A 14009-nucleotide genomic window follows, 5' to 3' on the forward strand; every position below is an offset into this window, starting at 1 on the left:
ACACATTTGCATCATAATAAAAAAAAAGGTAATTCTGTACCTTTCCCCCAAAAATAAAAACGCACTTACCATTATTGAAGCTGGACTGGCCACCTCTGTCATGGTTTGCAGAAAAGGACGCAGCTGCTATAAGATCCAGAAGATATCCTGTCACTCTCCTGCGCACTGCTGGGATTACAGTCTCCTTCTCAACGGTGAATACATTCCCAGTGCAGCACAAGCAACCTGTAGGATGTCTAGGAGGTACTTTTAGTGCTCTGTCACAATTCACACACACACATGAAACACAAAGGTACACAAACGTAAAAAAGCCTGCAGCCTCAGCCAATTGCGACGTGTGGAGGAATGCAGCAACAGCTGGAAGTGGAGCTGGAGAGGGAACAAGGGGAGGGAGTCTCTCTCTCTCTCTCTCTCTCTCTCTCTCTCTCTACCTCAAACTCACTGACACACACACACACACGCAGAGCATAATGTGCAGGTGTTAACAGACAACCTACACTTGACCTCTCCTTCTTACTGGCTCAGAGAGAGGCTGACAAAGAGAGGTGAGAGGGAGAAAAGGGGAGAGAGGGAGCATTCTTTCAGACCTACTTGGCAGCAATGATAAAAAAAAAAAACCTTGATAAGAAGCATGTTTAGCTGATGATATTACAACAGGAATGCAGTCTAATCTCCATTCACATGACACAATACAGTCCACCTAATACTGACAGGTTTGATTCATTCAGTCTATAGAGATGGAGACAGATCCAGACTGGTGCTCAAAAACAAACCGGCACAACTCATATATCATGCAGCAAGAACTTTGCATTCAGTGATTAATGATGACGGTTAATAAAACATAATTATTTGCTTTCCTTGTAAGAAAAACACCTCAAATTGTACTGTATAGCCTACTGTATGTGGCCTGCGACAAAATGCATTGCCTCTGCATAAACACAGTAGGGGTTAATTGCAGAGTACAACAACAAAAAAACATACAGTATACCACATAAATTATGATTTCTCCAATTACCATAAGTCTTGAATAAACATTTATGGTGAAACTGATGTGGCTTTTAACTCCATCACACTCGGCCTTTATAGTGCAACAGGGGGAGCTATTTATACAATTATATAAGATAAGAACCAAGAGAGATGATGAGTTTATCAGCTGTTTTAACAATATTGTAGTTATATGGGGAAAATAATATTTGTACAAAATATACCTGTGTTTCAACACATACTGTATCCTTAAAAATATGTCCAATGCAGCAAGGAACTGTGGGTATTTAAGCAGTGACAGTTATGTGCACCATGTGAAAAATCTCCGCTACATGTACGGTCATGCATCGGTCTGAAGACACCGTGGAGTGAATGCAAGCAGTTCTGTATCAGAGGTATTTTCTTTGGCACAGGTTCATGCATTCTCCACAGTTCCATAACAGAGGTTACATAAAACAACAACAACAACAACACACATTGTGCACGACTATAACACAACCTAAGTCATGGAGACTTTTGTTTAGGCTATGCACACGGACCTCAACTGAAGCGTAACTCGTGGTGTGTTCTTATGGCTGGACAATGAAAAATGCAGTCTTGGAAATTGTCCTCTGGTTAGGACGGCGGCCAAAGGAAGGTTTGCATACACACACAAACAAAAGCATATGCACACACATGCATATCCATGGCAGTGGGACTATCTTATCTCTCGGGCACCGCAAGGATCTTTTTGTGGATAAACAGGAAGAGAGTTTCTTGTGCAGCCAGCCCTGCTCCACTTTCTCCACATGCTTCTCAGCTCTCCGTCACCCGGTATGTGTAGAGATGTACTGGCCAAGAAAGAGACAATAAAGGTTTTGAACCCACAGAATCACATATCCCTCAAAGTGTGAATCTTCAAATTCCATAAAGTTCACGAACCCAACTGTCTGCACTCTGTTATCCCGAGGATAAAGGAGGGAAAAAGGAGACAACATAGGCTGGACTCATAGTGGAATACTGGGGGAAAATGAGCACTGCCCATTATGATACATTATCTTTTGTTATTATTGTCAACCAATGCAACCAACACCAGACATTCTGAAATTTGCTTCCAATGTGGACTTTTTTTGCCATTTTAGGTCTTGGCTCACCACATTTTTGGAGCCAAAAGCCTTAAAAAGGGAACAGCTAAATCAGGATAATGCTCCCTGAAAATGGCCATGCAGTTCCTTTTAACTTTCTTTCTTCTCAAGTGTTTCCAGAAGCGATAAAGCTATTAGGCCTCCATGGTTGCTTTGCTCTAGCATGAGAGCTATTAAGCTTTTCCCAATGACATCATCTCAGAGAACCGTGGGTTCGAGGGATCCGCCGAACGTTTGATAGCATTCCGGAGCGAATTCCACAGCTCCCATGTGATCCCAGGAGGAGGCTGAGCAGGAACTCTGGAGCTGTTTGGAGACAACCTGTGACAGGATGACCCTGCAGTAAGAGACGCATTTTCATTTAGTAGATTTTACTTTTTTGCCATAACTGATTTTTTACAGTGTACAAAAACAAGCCTTTGAAACAGTATCTAAACCACTTAACACCAATACTCTGACAGCTCATACAATCTCAAAGACATCCCTGGTATTATCATGGATGTATGGGGCTTTGAGGATTTGTGTGGGTAAAACTAATCAACCCACATGCTTTTTAAATAACATCTTGATGACAGATAATTGGATGACACCGACACAGTTTGTGGCTTAAGGGTAAGCGAGGTGCATTTTCATCTGTTTGCAGTCGTCTGGTGCTATGCCTCTACACGTTTTGTGTGGTCTTTATCTTTCTTTACTCACCCCACATTAGGTCAGAGGTGGGATAGTCATACAATACAGTGTCGTCTGTTTTTAACAGCTGTTTCAATACTGTAGTCATCATGGTCTAAAAGAGAACACTAGCAAATCTGTGTGTAATGGATGTTACTGACCTGGTCCACTCAAATCGCTGACGTCACTTAACACCAGGGATATAGCAGTGGTTAAATGAACCCAAACTTGGTTTACTCACCATTGTATTTTGCAGAATGCTGTTTAATCGCTCTTTTTTTAGGCTGACATAAATGGCGTTCCAAGAATAGTTGCACATCTTTATTTAACACAAACACACCATGCAACCAAAGCATGAGTGTGTTGATGTTACTGCCACTGAAACGCCAAAACAAAACATTATTAAAGACTGGAAACTGACCGTGTGTTTGGCTGTGATGAAGCCAAGTGAAGTCTGTTTGCTATAACTTTGTGGTGCAGATGGGGAGGGGACGGAATTTAGGGAGAGAGAAATGATGTGATGGGGCGTAAAGGTTGTAAAAAGCAAGTGTAGTTGCGCATCGACTTAGAATGTAAACCAAAAATAGTTTTGGAGAGGTGTGTGTCAATGTTTGCACCACTATTTGTAGACTAACAGAATCTCGGTTGGCAAACACATGCACACAGGCACAAATACAGTATCATAATACTTTTTATTAACACCTGGAGGATCATGCTTGAGTTGCCGTCTTCTCCTTTGAAACCCGGGAAGCCAGCAGGGATACAGAGCAGTGTGTGTGTGTGTGTGTGAGAGAGAGAGAGGGGACCAATCCAAACAACAAAGGAATGCTCTCCATCATTCGGAGCTGCTGCTTTGCGTTCTCCCACTTGCCTGCCATGGTATGTGTAATTACACCACAATTAAAGTGCCTGTGCTTGTGACTATGTGTGTGTTGGTGTATGTGAGCCTCATGGCGCTTAGTGACCACCGACCATGTCAACAATGTGGCCTGGACAGAGCAGGCAATTTCACACAAGTGAGTCAGGGAGTGAAAAAAAGAAGGGTGATATGGAAAGAAAACATTTGACTTTCCTGTTAGATGCTGCTGCTGCTGCTGCTGAAGGGGTAAAAAACAGCTGTTCAGATATCTCTCTCTCTGCATCCTCCATTTTTCTATGATTCCAGCTGGACTTTCTCTCAATTTCTCCTCTGCTTTGTAAATCACTTTGCGTCTTCTTCTGCCGTCTCTCTCTCCTCCTCCTCTCATCCCCTACTCTGACCACAGGAATGCAAGGCGACTGTCAACGCAGTACCGTGCACGTCATGCATAGTAATCACTGGGCCACAAAGCACACACACAAACACACACCCAGATATACACACACAAACATTTCAGACTACAATACGTTGGCGATTTTATCCCCTTTGCTATTTATAAAAGATATGTCTTATGGAGCCCAATGCAGACTTGACATATTCATAAATGTTCTTTTATGCATTTCCCCTACATAATTGTATCATCCCAGGAGATTGGTTCCATTTCTGCATCTCTAGTTAAACAATGGAAGTGAAAAAAATACTGAGCAAAAATACTGTAAACATGAACATTTACAGCTATGTATATGTATGGGTGCACGAGTTTTATGAGCACGTGGCACAAGTTCCACACATACTTGGCGTCTGCCCAAAAAGTTGCCACTGTTTGCATCGCTAGTTAAACTTTACAGCCCAGCGATATGTACTGAAACAGTGTTGGCACAGTGGGCTTCTTTTTTCACAACACGTGGCATTGCTTAACATAGAAACAAAAATACTGCAGTCTGTACTTTTCATTATGGGAAAAACACCAAGTGCATGTAGTTAAAAACCCAACCATAGCTCACTGTCCAAGTGTTTACAATTATTAAAGAGGACCTACTATGCTTTTGTGCATTTCCCCTTTCCTTTAGTGTATTGCATAGTTTTTTTGTGCATGTAAAAAGTCTGCAAAGTTACAAAGCCCAAAGTCCACGCCAAAAAGAGAGTTAAACCTGGTTTATGGTCACCGTAGTGAAGCCAGCGCGATGTGCGTGCGCCAGAAAATTGCGTTGTCACGGATTTCGTGTGGTGCGCAAAGGCTCCGCAAGTTGTCACGATGGTTTGTCATGCACCAGTGAGTATAAACAAAGCTAAACTCTCCCCCACAGAAACACTGCTCTTGAACTGCCTAAAACGCCTCGCTTGAAGTCCCGTCTTTTCTTCAGTAACGTGGTGATGTCACCAAGTAACACATTTGCATAATACCTGCCTAGCGGCTAGTTTGGCACGCCCTCAAACAAAGCTAGTTAGAGCGGAGCTGGAGTGGAGTCCAAAGAGTTTGGTTCAGCTGACCAATCAGAGCAGACTGGGCTTTTCGAGGGCGGGGAGCAGGAGCTCTAACAGAGTGTTTTAGACAGAGTGTGAAAAGAAGTGCTGCAGCACAACCGGTATGAGAAAAATAAAGTTTTTTTTGAACATTAAAGCATGTAAACATGTTCTAGTAGAAACCTAAAATATAAGTATGCACCTGAAAATGAGCAGAATAGGTCCTCTTTAATGTATTGTAAACAAATTCCACTTGTCGAGAATTTACTTTCACAGTCCTTTAACATAATGTTGGATGTATTAGTAGTCCGTAAACAAAATGTTTGTCCCGATCACTTTTCGTTCGATGTGTACACAAGTTACGACGCTTTAAATACTTATGCATACAGTATTTCAAAAAGAAAAACAATTATGGAATATAGGATCCTGACTTTCACCATGATGAAAACAAATCTGTGATGTAATCAGAATATTTAAAAAACAAAAGGACAGCTATTGTACCATTTGAGATGTGTAAGTGAAATCCATGAGTCATATGATCACTGTCCAGGTCGCAGGTAGCTGTGAGTCTGTTTCTGCATGGTGACCTGTGCTGCATTGTAATCAGATAGTACCAATGTGGTATATTTCCAGTTTCCTCCAGAAGGGAATGTAAGAAAACAAATCCAGAAGCCAAAGCTATGACAGGTTTTGTTTGACCTTATGATGATTGCGATCTGAGCTCCAGCTTCTTTCCCTTTTTTGGACTTGATGATATTGGGGCAGAGAGTCGGCTGAAACCAAAACTGTGATGTTTTAAAGGTTTTACGTCACTCAAAGGTTTAAAGGGTCCCTGGCTCATGTGTACCTTACTGCTGAAGTGTCCTTGAGCGAGACAATGAAACCTTATCAGCAAAAGAAATCGCTATTTGTTAGCTGAGGATAAAGTCACTAATGCAATACATTATTATTAAAACTAACTTCTTTGGGGCTCCAGTATTATGTAAGAACTATTATCCAACCGTGGTGGAAGAATGTGCCATTTGACCTCCACCACACCGTGGGTCAGCGCACATTTGTCCTGTTGTGCAAACATGTGTCATCTTGGTTTGCGGTCCTGTTCGGACATAAGCAGGTTGTTGAGTTTGATGACAACGCTGGCAAAGTCAGTGAGCTCCACAAAGTCAGAGGTGATGATGTTGACCCCGTCCACCCCGGGCCTCTGAGCCTGGACCCAGGACATGATGGTTGGCAGGTTTCTAGAGCCACCGAAGAAGAAATGCAAACAATTATTTTGTTATTTGTTGTTATACTGGACATGCTGTCACTTGAATTTAAACTGATTCGGCAAGCATACTGAAATTATCTAGAGCCAAGATTCTGTCTCTGTAAGGTTTATAGTTATGTCTATAACGCTGCCAAACTCTAATCAGTTGTTCCTTGGCTGAATGTCTGTCTGTCTGTCCTCTAAATTTCATGAGAAGCTCTTGATAAGGTTTTGAGATACAGTATCTTGATTATGGGAGAAAATGGACCTGATGGAAAAAAAAGTTAAAGGGAGTGATGTTTGTGTCTGTCTGTCAGCGAGAGACTACGCTGCCACTATTGTCTCAAAATCGTTGCTTTGCATTCAAACACTTTCTGTTTTGGAACACACACACGCACACAAACACATGCCCACGACTCTGTAGCTGTATCATTTCCAACACCCTTAAATTCTCCACTATGTTTGAGCCGCCAGCAGAACAAAACCAGGAAGTCAGAAATGTTTGCCCAGGCGGTGATAAACAATCCCATTTCCTCGGAAGTGCAAAATTAGGCCACCACCTCCTGTCTCGCCAGAGAGTCCGCTCAGGCGTTATATACCCCGGCATGAGTGGCTGCTTCTCTCACTTTTAAGGGTATGGTGGATATGTACTCTAAGTCAGGATTTCCGCTGTCATTTCCACTCAAAGCTTAGGCTCAACGAGCGAGATGACTGCTAAAGTTTGTGCAAATAATTTAGTCCTTGCTTAGGAAATAGGATCTCTTATCTGAGAGATGAAATGTGTTTCTGTTTGATCCTCTATAGTTTGGAAATGGATAAAGAGGATTATAGCTAATCCTTAGTGAAATAAACCAGTGGATGTGACAGAAAATTGCAACAGAGAAGTCAAATTTAAAGATGCATGCTTAGACAGACTTTTTATAGAAGTAGTCAATCTGTTATATAAGTAGATGAAACATCCACACTGGTTTTGCTACTACACTACATCCTCCATCGGAGGGTGTGGTGAGTAACAGATACTCTCTTGGCCAGCCACACTGGTCTCATAGCTCTGTGCCAATCACGGGGAAGCGTGAGCAACAACAGCTCCACAAATGTAAAGAGGCTTCTCCAGGAAAATCATATTGTTGTCTGGATGGTGCAGCGTGGCACGATGTGAACACACACAGCACTGCAAATCTGCAGCCAGAGGCAGATGGCGTGGGTTTATATTTATTGAATTTGTACAATGATGATAAAAAATAATAATAATAAAGGCCATTTATATATAAATGGATTTATTTCAGTTTTAATTCTACCGTATCTCATGTCATAAATGGACACATCATATTGTTAAATGTGAAACAAAAGCATTTTATGCATTTCAAGAATAAAACATGAAACGTCACTTCTGCTGAATAGAAAGTTGGAAAGGAGGTAATGACACACAGTCATTTACTGGTTGGAGAGATATTCATTAAGATGTTTTATTTACATTTTTAATTATTATTCTGTTATTACTATGTATTCGCTTTAAGTACTTAGTTTGCTCTTTGTCCCTTTTTCAAGGGCATATGCAAAGATGACAATCCTCTTTGTTGCAGGCATTTGCAGCATTGACTGTACTGCCCTCTACTGGCCACAGACCAAAGTGATTAAATGGAGTTGAGCAGAAGAGAAGAGGACAAGGTTCAAAGATGCATGAGCACATACACGCTCACACAAAATATTAATCATGTGTTTCAAAGCAAGTTATATGTAAAACTAATGCATCTAAACCAACAAAGAGGTTGACATACTAATTAATGTATACACACATCCACAACCTCCTTAAAACACCCAAACGTAGTCACTGACCTCTCCACCAGGTAGTCGCGTAGCCCCCAGACCAGGCCCTTGGCCACGGTGTTGGGCTTGGGGGTGAGGATGGCCTGAGAAACGTGGAAGGAGCCCTGCTTGGCTCTTTCACTCAGTGTAGTTTCCAGGAACTATAGACAGGAGAAAGTCAAACACAAACAGTTTAAACACAACAAATGCAATCCAAATCCCCCCTTAATGTGAGATGTGTGGCGACATAGAGTGGCTTGTGTATCTAATGTCTAAACTGTTGATTTTTTTTTTAGCTTAAATACTCCATTGTGTAGATATCTGTATTCATTTTCCACTGAATGAAATGCTGTTTTCTGACCTTTGTGAGCTTGTTGGGTTGGGTGGTGTTCGCCCAGGGAGCGGGGATCTTGTTTCCAGGCCACATGACAGGAATGCTCTGAGCTGATGGATGATGGTAGAACACAATCACCTGTAGAGAAAAGTAAATGTAAGACGGTGAGTAGATACGTTTAAAAGAACACAGATGGGGTATACCTCATATAACATTCAGACAGTCAGATGTTAATATTTAAGTAAATATCAGGCAATGAAAATTGTTTAAATTTCTTGCATCCACACACAATTTAGCCCTAAAATGACCACATTTCCAACCTTGACCCTAAATGTATTGTATCCATAGCCCGGTATTTAGCCTACAGTAATATCTACACACTTGTACAGTAGAAACACTGACTTTTCAGCTGCACGTTATATGCATTTGAGATAAAACTCATCTGCACCAATGCTGAACATCCGAATAAAGTAGGTGTGACAATTTTATTTAAAGTCATAAAAACACATTTGACTAGTCCACTTTTTACCAAACCGATTTAGCAGTGAAACAATGAGATAACTGATTGTCTTTTCCAATGACACTTTTAACAAGATAGCTAAGCTGCCCTTTGCAGCTGGTAATTGTGCAAATCTCTCTTCCTCTGTCTCTGTCTCCTTCTCCTTTGCCAACTAAGCCAGTCACAGATTAGGGTCATGGGAGCAGGAGTTAAACTGATAATATCTGAATGAGACACTGACATGCACATAGAACCATGCAGACATAAATATATCACACCTAAAACAGGAAGCACACACATACATACACACAAATAAGTATGTGTATATACTGTATAAAGGGAAGAGAATGAAGAAAGAAGGTAACAAAGACGGTGTGAGACAAGGAAAGTAGGGAAGAAATGTAGGGGAAGCCAAAAAAAGACAAAGAGAAATGGAAAGAGAGTGTGAAGAAGGGTAAAAGCTAAATACCATGAAAGAAGGAAGGCCAGTTGGATGATGGAACAAGTGTTAATGGGATGACGCTCACCACTAATTCCTGTCAAGGAGAGTACAGGCGGCGGGGATTACCTGACCACGTCCAATAAACACACACCTCCATGCCGCTTTTACTTGTACATGTTTATGAGCCTTAAATGGTCTGAAATCACTAAAAAATCTTGTTTTTAAAAGAATATTTGTTTTTAGGTAATGTTGTGCGTCCACTTTCATTGATGCATTCTGATCTCACCTGTTGTTTCTTCTGCCAGAGGTAGTCCAGAGTGATGCTCTCCACGGCACAGTTACTACAAAGCTTGCTGCCAAACACTTCCTGGAGCATGTTGATGAGGTACACATGATGCTCTGGGCCCATCGCATAGTAGTGGTTGAAGTCTAGAAACACCACCTAAATCAATCAGACATCCAAATCAAGTCAGTATAGGCCAATGGTCGCACATTATGTATCTGTGCATTCTTGAAATCAAATTTCATAAATTATAGTATTAAAGGTGCTTCTCACCTCTTTCCTGTGTCTACTTAAGAAGGAGTTGATTTCTTGCAAGCCGTCGCTCACCTGTAGGGGAGAATATAGTGAAAGGTCAGAGGTCATTTATCCACCGAACCTACAGCTCTGTGTCATATAGCGGATAGGCACATGTCAGAATCACCCATTTCAGAACTACCATTTCCACTACTGACAGCTGGAAACTAGAACATGATACTAGCAGAACACATTCACTGTTCACGCTGTTATATGAGACAAAATAAAAGACAAACATCTGAACAAGCTGAAATATTTGAATTCAAATGTAATTTTGATCATTTCAGGACTACAGACATCTGATCTAGACAGACAAAAACATTGATGAATAATACTGGACTGTGACATATTAAATAAAACATATTTAATCACAATGAGAAAGAACAAGGAGGCAGGCACAGTAGATGTATAGATGAGGCATTTGAATGTCCTCTCTGCTCACCTTGTGGCCAAACAGGCCATGGATGAAGTAGATCTCATTTCCAGGCTCGCCTGGTTTTGAGGAGACCCGGAGATCAAAGTAGCGGATTCCTGCATCCAGCTGCTCTTTAAAAGTCAGATTCTGGGAATACAGACATTATATATATATGAAAAAAAATAAGTTATATTGACTTATCAATTAAAATGTTATGATACTGATTGGTTAAATGCATGTTCAATTTAATCAATCCTTAACTCTGAAATCAATATGATCATGCATTATGCATATTACAAAGAAAGATTGCATTTAGATTTTGATGAATCTTATAAATTGAACTTAACATTTTAATTTTAATTGATTTAGTTGTGAAAAACTTTTAGAAAGATATGTAAAAATATTCTTTAGAGGAGGGATGGAAACACAATCTTTACAGATTAATATACAACTTTTTTTATGGTAGTGTATTACTATGTTTCGGTAGTGACAAATTTTGGGAGAAGAAAAATATTCCAATCCAGTCAGAAAATACAATGCCAAAATTGACAGTACTTTCATTAGATATGTGTACCCTAGATATGGTACAATATATATATGGACAAAGTTGTGGGAAGAAAAGATACAAATTTCAAAATGTTTACAACTCTGACTTTGCACCAATTCGGTAGAATGGCCCATATATTACATTATACATGACAACACATCTGTTATGCTGTAAAAAATTCACAGACTTTCAAAATCTGCCCAAAACAGATACTTTTACATGTCATCTGCGGGCTGCCTGGCTCCACAGATGGTTGGATTTGTACATGTTACTGATCTGAACTCAGGTACCTGGGTCATGGACCACTTCACCATGACTTTCTTGGCTAAGACGCTGAACATGGTGGCGAGGTACTTCACATATCCCTTCTGGTCGGGTCCCACAGGAGCATGCACATCCACCCAGAAGGTAAACGAATCATGAGACCCTGGTAGACAGATGATGATGATGATGATGATGATGAGAGAAGAAAATCACAAAGGACAAAATGAACAAATCACACTCCTCTCATCAGACATGCAGCTTTATAAATCCAGGTGTGATGGTGTGCAGGTGAATAGATGCAGAGGAGGAAACCAAACACTTTTACGCACAGACAGGCTCACCTGGCACGGCGAGGTGTTTGAGTGGCATGGCACTGAGCCTGGAGGGGAGTGAACCCATCCAGTCTGCATGGACGGTACCGATCCCTGCAGGTCGGGTCTTCATGTCAGAAACAACCCCTATACCCTATATACCCCTCAGGAAACCGCTCTCCGGTGCGCATGCAATCCAGGTGACGGATTCCGGTGCGCTCCCAACAGGTAAAAAAAACTACTGCGGATCATCTTGCAATGTGAATCTAGGTTAGATTTATGACCGGTTCAACGAGTAGGACCCGTTTTCCCCGGTGTCCGGTAGGTTATTGCCTGGCGTCGCAGTGCTGCTGTTCTAACCGGCATGATCCGTTGACCGACCGGTGTGTGTGTCTATAACGACCGTGATAATCCTCTTAGAGCAACATTCCCCTTGTTATCCCCTCTGTTCTCCTGCTTCTTGGCTTTACCTGCCTCACGTGCGTGCGTGTGTGAGAAGACCACCACCTGGACTCACACTAATGTAAGGCAGGCTTCTCGCTGCCTGAACTATACACTTACTTGTTACTTAATTAAACTTGGGTAAAGCAAGAGCACGAGGCGAGCTTCGTCTGCGCAACAGGATCAACTTTAATGTCTCAAGCGTAGGACAATTGAACACCGATAACCAAAAGGTGGCACATCACTTCTTACTTCATATCACTCCGCCAATCTTAATCATCACTCACCTTAAATATATATAGTTCCAGATCTAATTTAAGGTGCAGAATACCATATGTATACTGTATAAAATAAATCTTTACAAAAATAAATCTAATCTTACACTAAGTCCCCCAGTTCCCCTGGACACAAATGGAGAAAGTTGTCTTAATTGTAGGCTAATTAACTGTAGTTTAGAGTCAGCAACCCATGACGTGTATAGGCTGCAAGGATGACTGCAGCATTAATCAGCACATAATGGATCATTATGTGTGACCGTGTGTGGTCTAACCCTAATAATTAGGCTACTTGTCTACATAGAATATAGGCCAATTTAAATTGCCAATTAACATTTTTTTTAAACTACTTAAAATGTGTTTGTGTCTTCACAGCTCTGTATTGGCCTATATATGAAAACCACAGCCTGACAGCTCCATCTATTGGTGCACCACCTGAATTACCACTGTGTCCAGAAAAGTGATGAAGTAAAGAGCTCTCACTCTCACTTTTTTTTTTTTTTGTCATCCCAAACATCTAAGCTCCAGCGAGTGTAGGCCTTCCTCAAACAAATAAAAGTCAATAAAACTATTGGTTAACAATTAAAATGTGTTGTTATGTGGTCAAAATCACGTGACTTCTCAAATGTCCAATCATATATCAGGATATATATTCCAGAAGTCTGAAATGCAAAAAAAAAAAAAATGTATATATATATATATATATATATATATATATATATATATAAATATATATATACACATATATATATATATATGTGTATATATATATTATAAAGCCTTGCTTGATTGAAAGTGGAAAAAGGAAAAAAATGAATAAATAAAGATAAATAATAAAAAATAATAAACAACATATATATGAGCAATATATATATATATATATAAATGAATAAATAAAGATAAATAATACAAAATAATAAACAATAAATGTATATATATGTAAAATGTATATATATATATGTAAATATATATATATATATATATAATAAAAATATATATATATATTCCAGAAGTCTGAAATGCAAAAAAATTATATATATATATATATATATATATATATATGTATAAATATATATATATATATATATATTATATAAAGCCTTGCTTGATTCAAAGTGGAAAAAAGGAAAAAAAATGAATAAATAAAGATAAATAATAAAACATAATAAACAACATATATATGAGCAATATATATATATTTAAATATATATATATATAAATGAATAAATAAAGATAAATAATACAAAATAATAAACAATAAATTATATATATATATGTAAAATGTATATATATATATATATATATAATAATAAAAAAAATATATATATATATTCCAGAAGTCTGAAATGCAAAAAATGTCCCACATTAGGCTAATTTTCAGACATGTTTCAGTTTAAGCAGCTATGTCTTTGGAACAAATTATTAATCTTTGTCATTTTGGGGTCTGAAACTTAATTAGCATTTAAATAGCTGCATTAATAGCATAAAGAAAACACCTGTAGCTATGTTTCTCACTTTGTGTAGGCCAGTTCAAATCAATGTGTCAGTGTGTAAGAGGTTGGAAGATTACAAGACTCAAAATATTTTAATATTTTTAATATAAATTTAATATAAATATATTTATATTTATAATATATATAGAACTGCGCAAAATTACTACATGGAATATAAGTTTATCAATCCAACTTCCAGTTAATTGAATTGAATGAAGGCTTATTTACATTCCACTTCCGCAGACCCACAAAGCATTGC

The 14009-nt window shown here is 39.2% G+C and overlaps 2 protein-coding genes across 8 annotated transcripts in view; both read right to left on the minus strand.

Annotated features, from left to right (window-relative positions):
• The window catches only part of phldb2b (pleckstrin homology-like domain, family B, member 2b), a 47028-nt gene extending 46085 nt beyond the window's left edge, over nt 1-943 (minus strand). Inside the window, exon 1 of one of the 4 annotated variants that reach the window (XM_037757309.1) lies at nt 70-943. In XM_037757309.1, the coding sequence (XP_037613237.1) occupies nt 70-102 (33 nt within the window). In that variant the 5' untranslated portion in view covers nt 103-943. The remainder of the gene's footprint in view (nt 1-69) is intronic. The other 3 variants (XM_037757311.1, XM_037757312.1, XM_037757314.1) reach the window with 3 other exon arrangements.
• A 4170-nt stretch (nt 944-5113) lies between these two features.
• plcxd2 (phosphatidylinositol-specific phospholipase C, X domain containing 2) lies at nt 5114-12418 on the minus strand. 4 transcript variants are annotated; one of them, XM_037756292.1, is made up of 8 exons: nt 12270-12418; nt 11257-11393; nt 10447-10566; nt 9984-10037; nt 9714-9869; nt 8514-8624; nt 8183-8313; nt 5114-6338 (listed from the first exon to the last, which is right to left on the minus strand). In XM_037756292.1, exons 2-8 carry the CDS (start codon nt 11305-11307, stop codon nt 6179-6181), a joined length of 783 nt encoding a protein of 260 aa, XP_037612220.1. In that variant the 5' UTR covers nt 11308-11393; nt 12270-12418; the 3' UTR covers nt 5114-6178. The 4 variants fall into 4 exon arrangements, with proteins under 4 accessions (XP_037612220.1, XP_037612222.1, XP_037612218.1 ...); XM_037756294.1 differs by lacking the exon at nt 12270-12418 and adding an exon at nt 12103-12220; XM_037756290.1 differs by lacking the exon at nt 12270-12418 and adding an exon at nt 11572-12212.
• Nucleotides 12419-14009: the final 1591 nt, after the last annotated feature.

The sequence above is a fragment of the Sebastes umbrosus genome, chromosome 21, assembly GCF_015220745.1.
Source record: "Sebastes umbrosus isolate fSebUmb1 chromosome 21, fSebUmb1.pri, whole genome shotgun sequence".
In the NCBI taxonomy this organism is placed as follows: Eukaryota; Metazoa; Chordata; class Actinopteri; order Perciformes; family Sebastidae; genus Sebastes; species Sebastes umbrosus.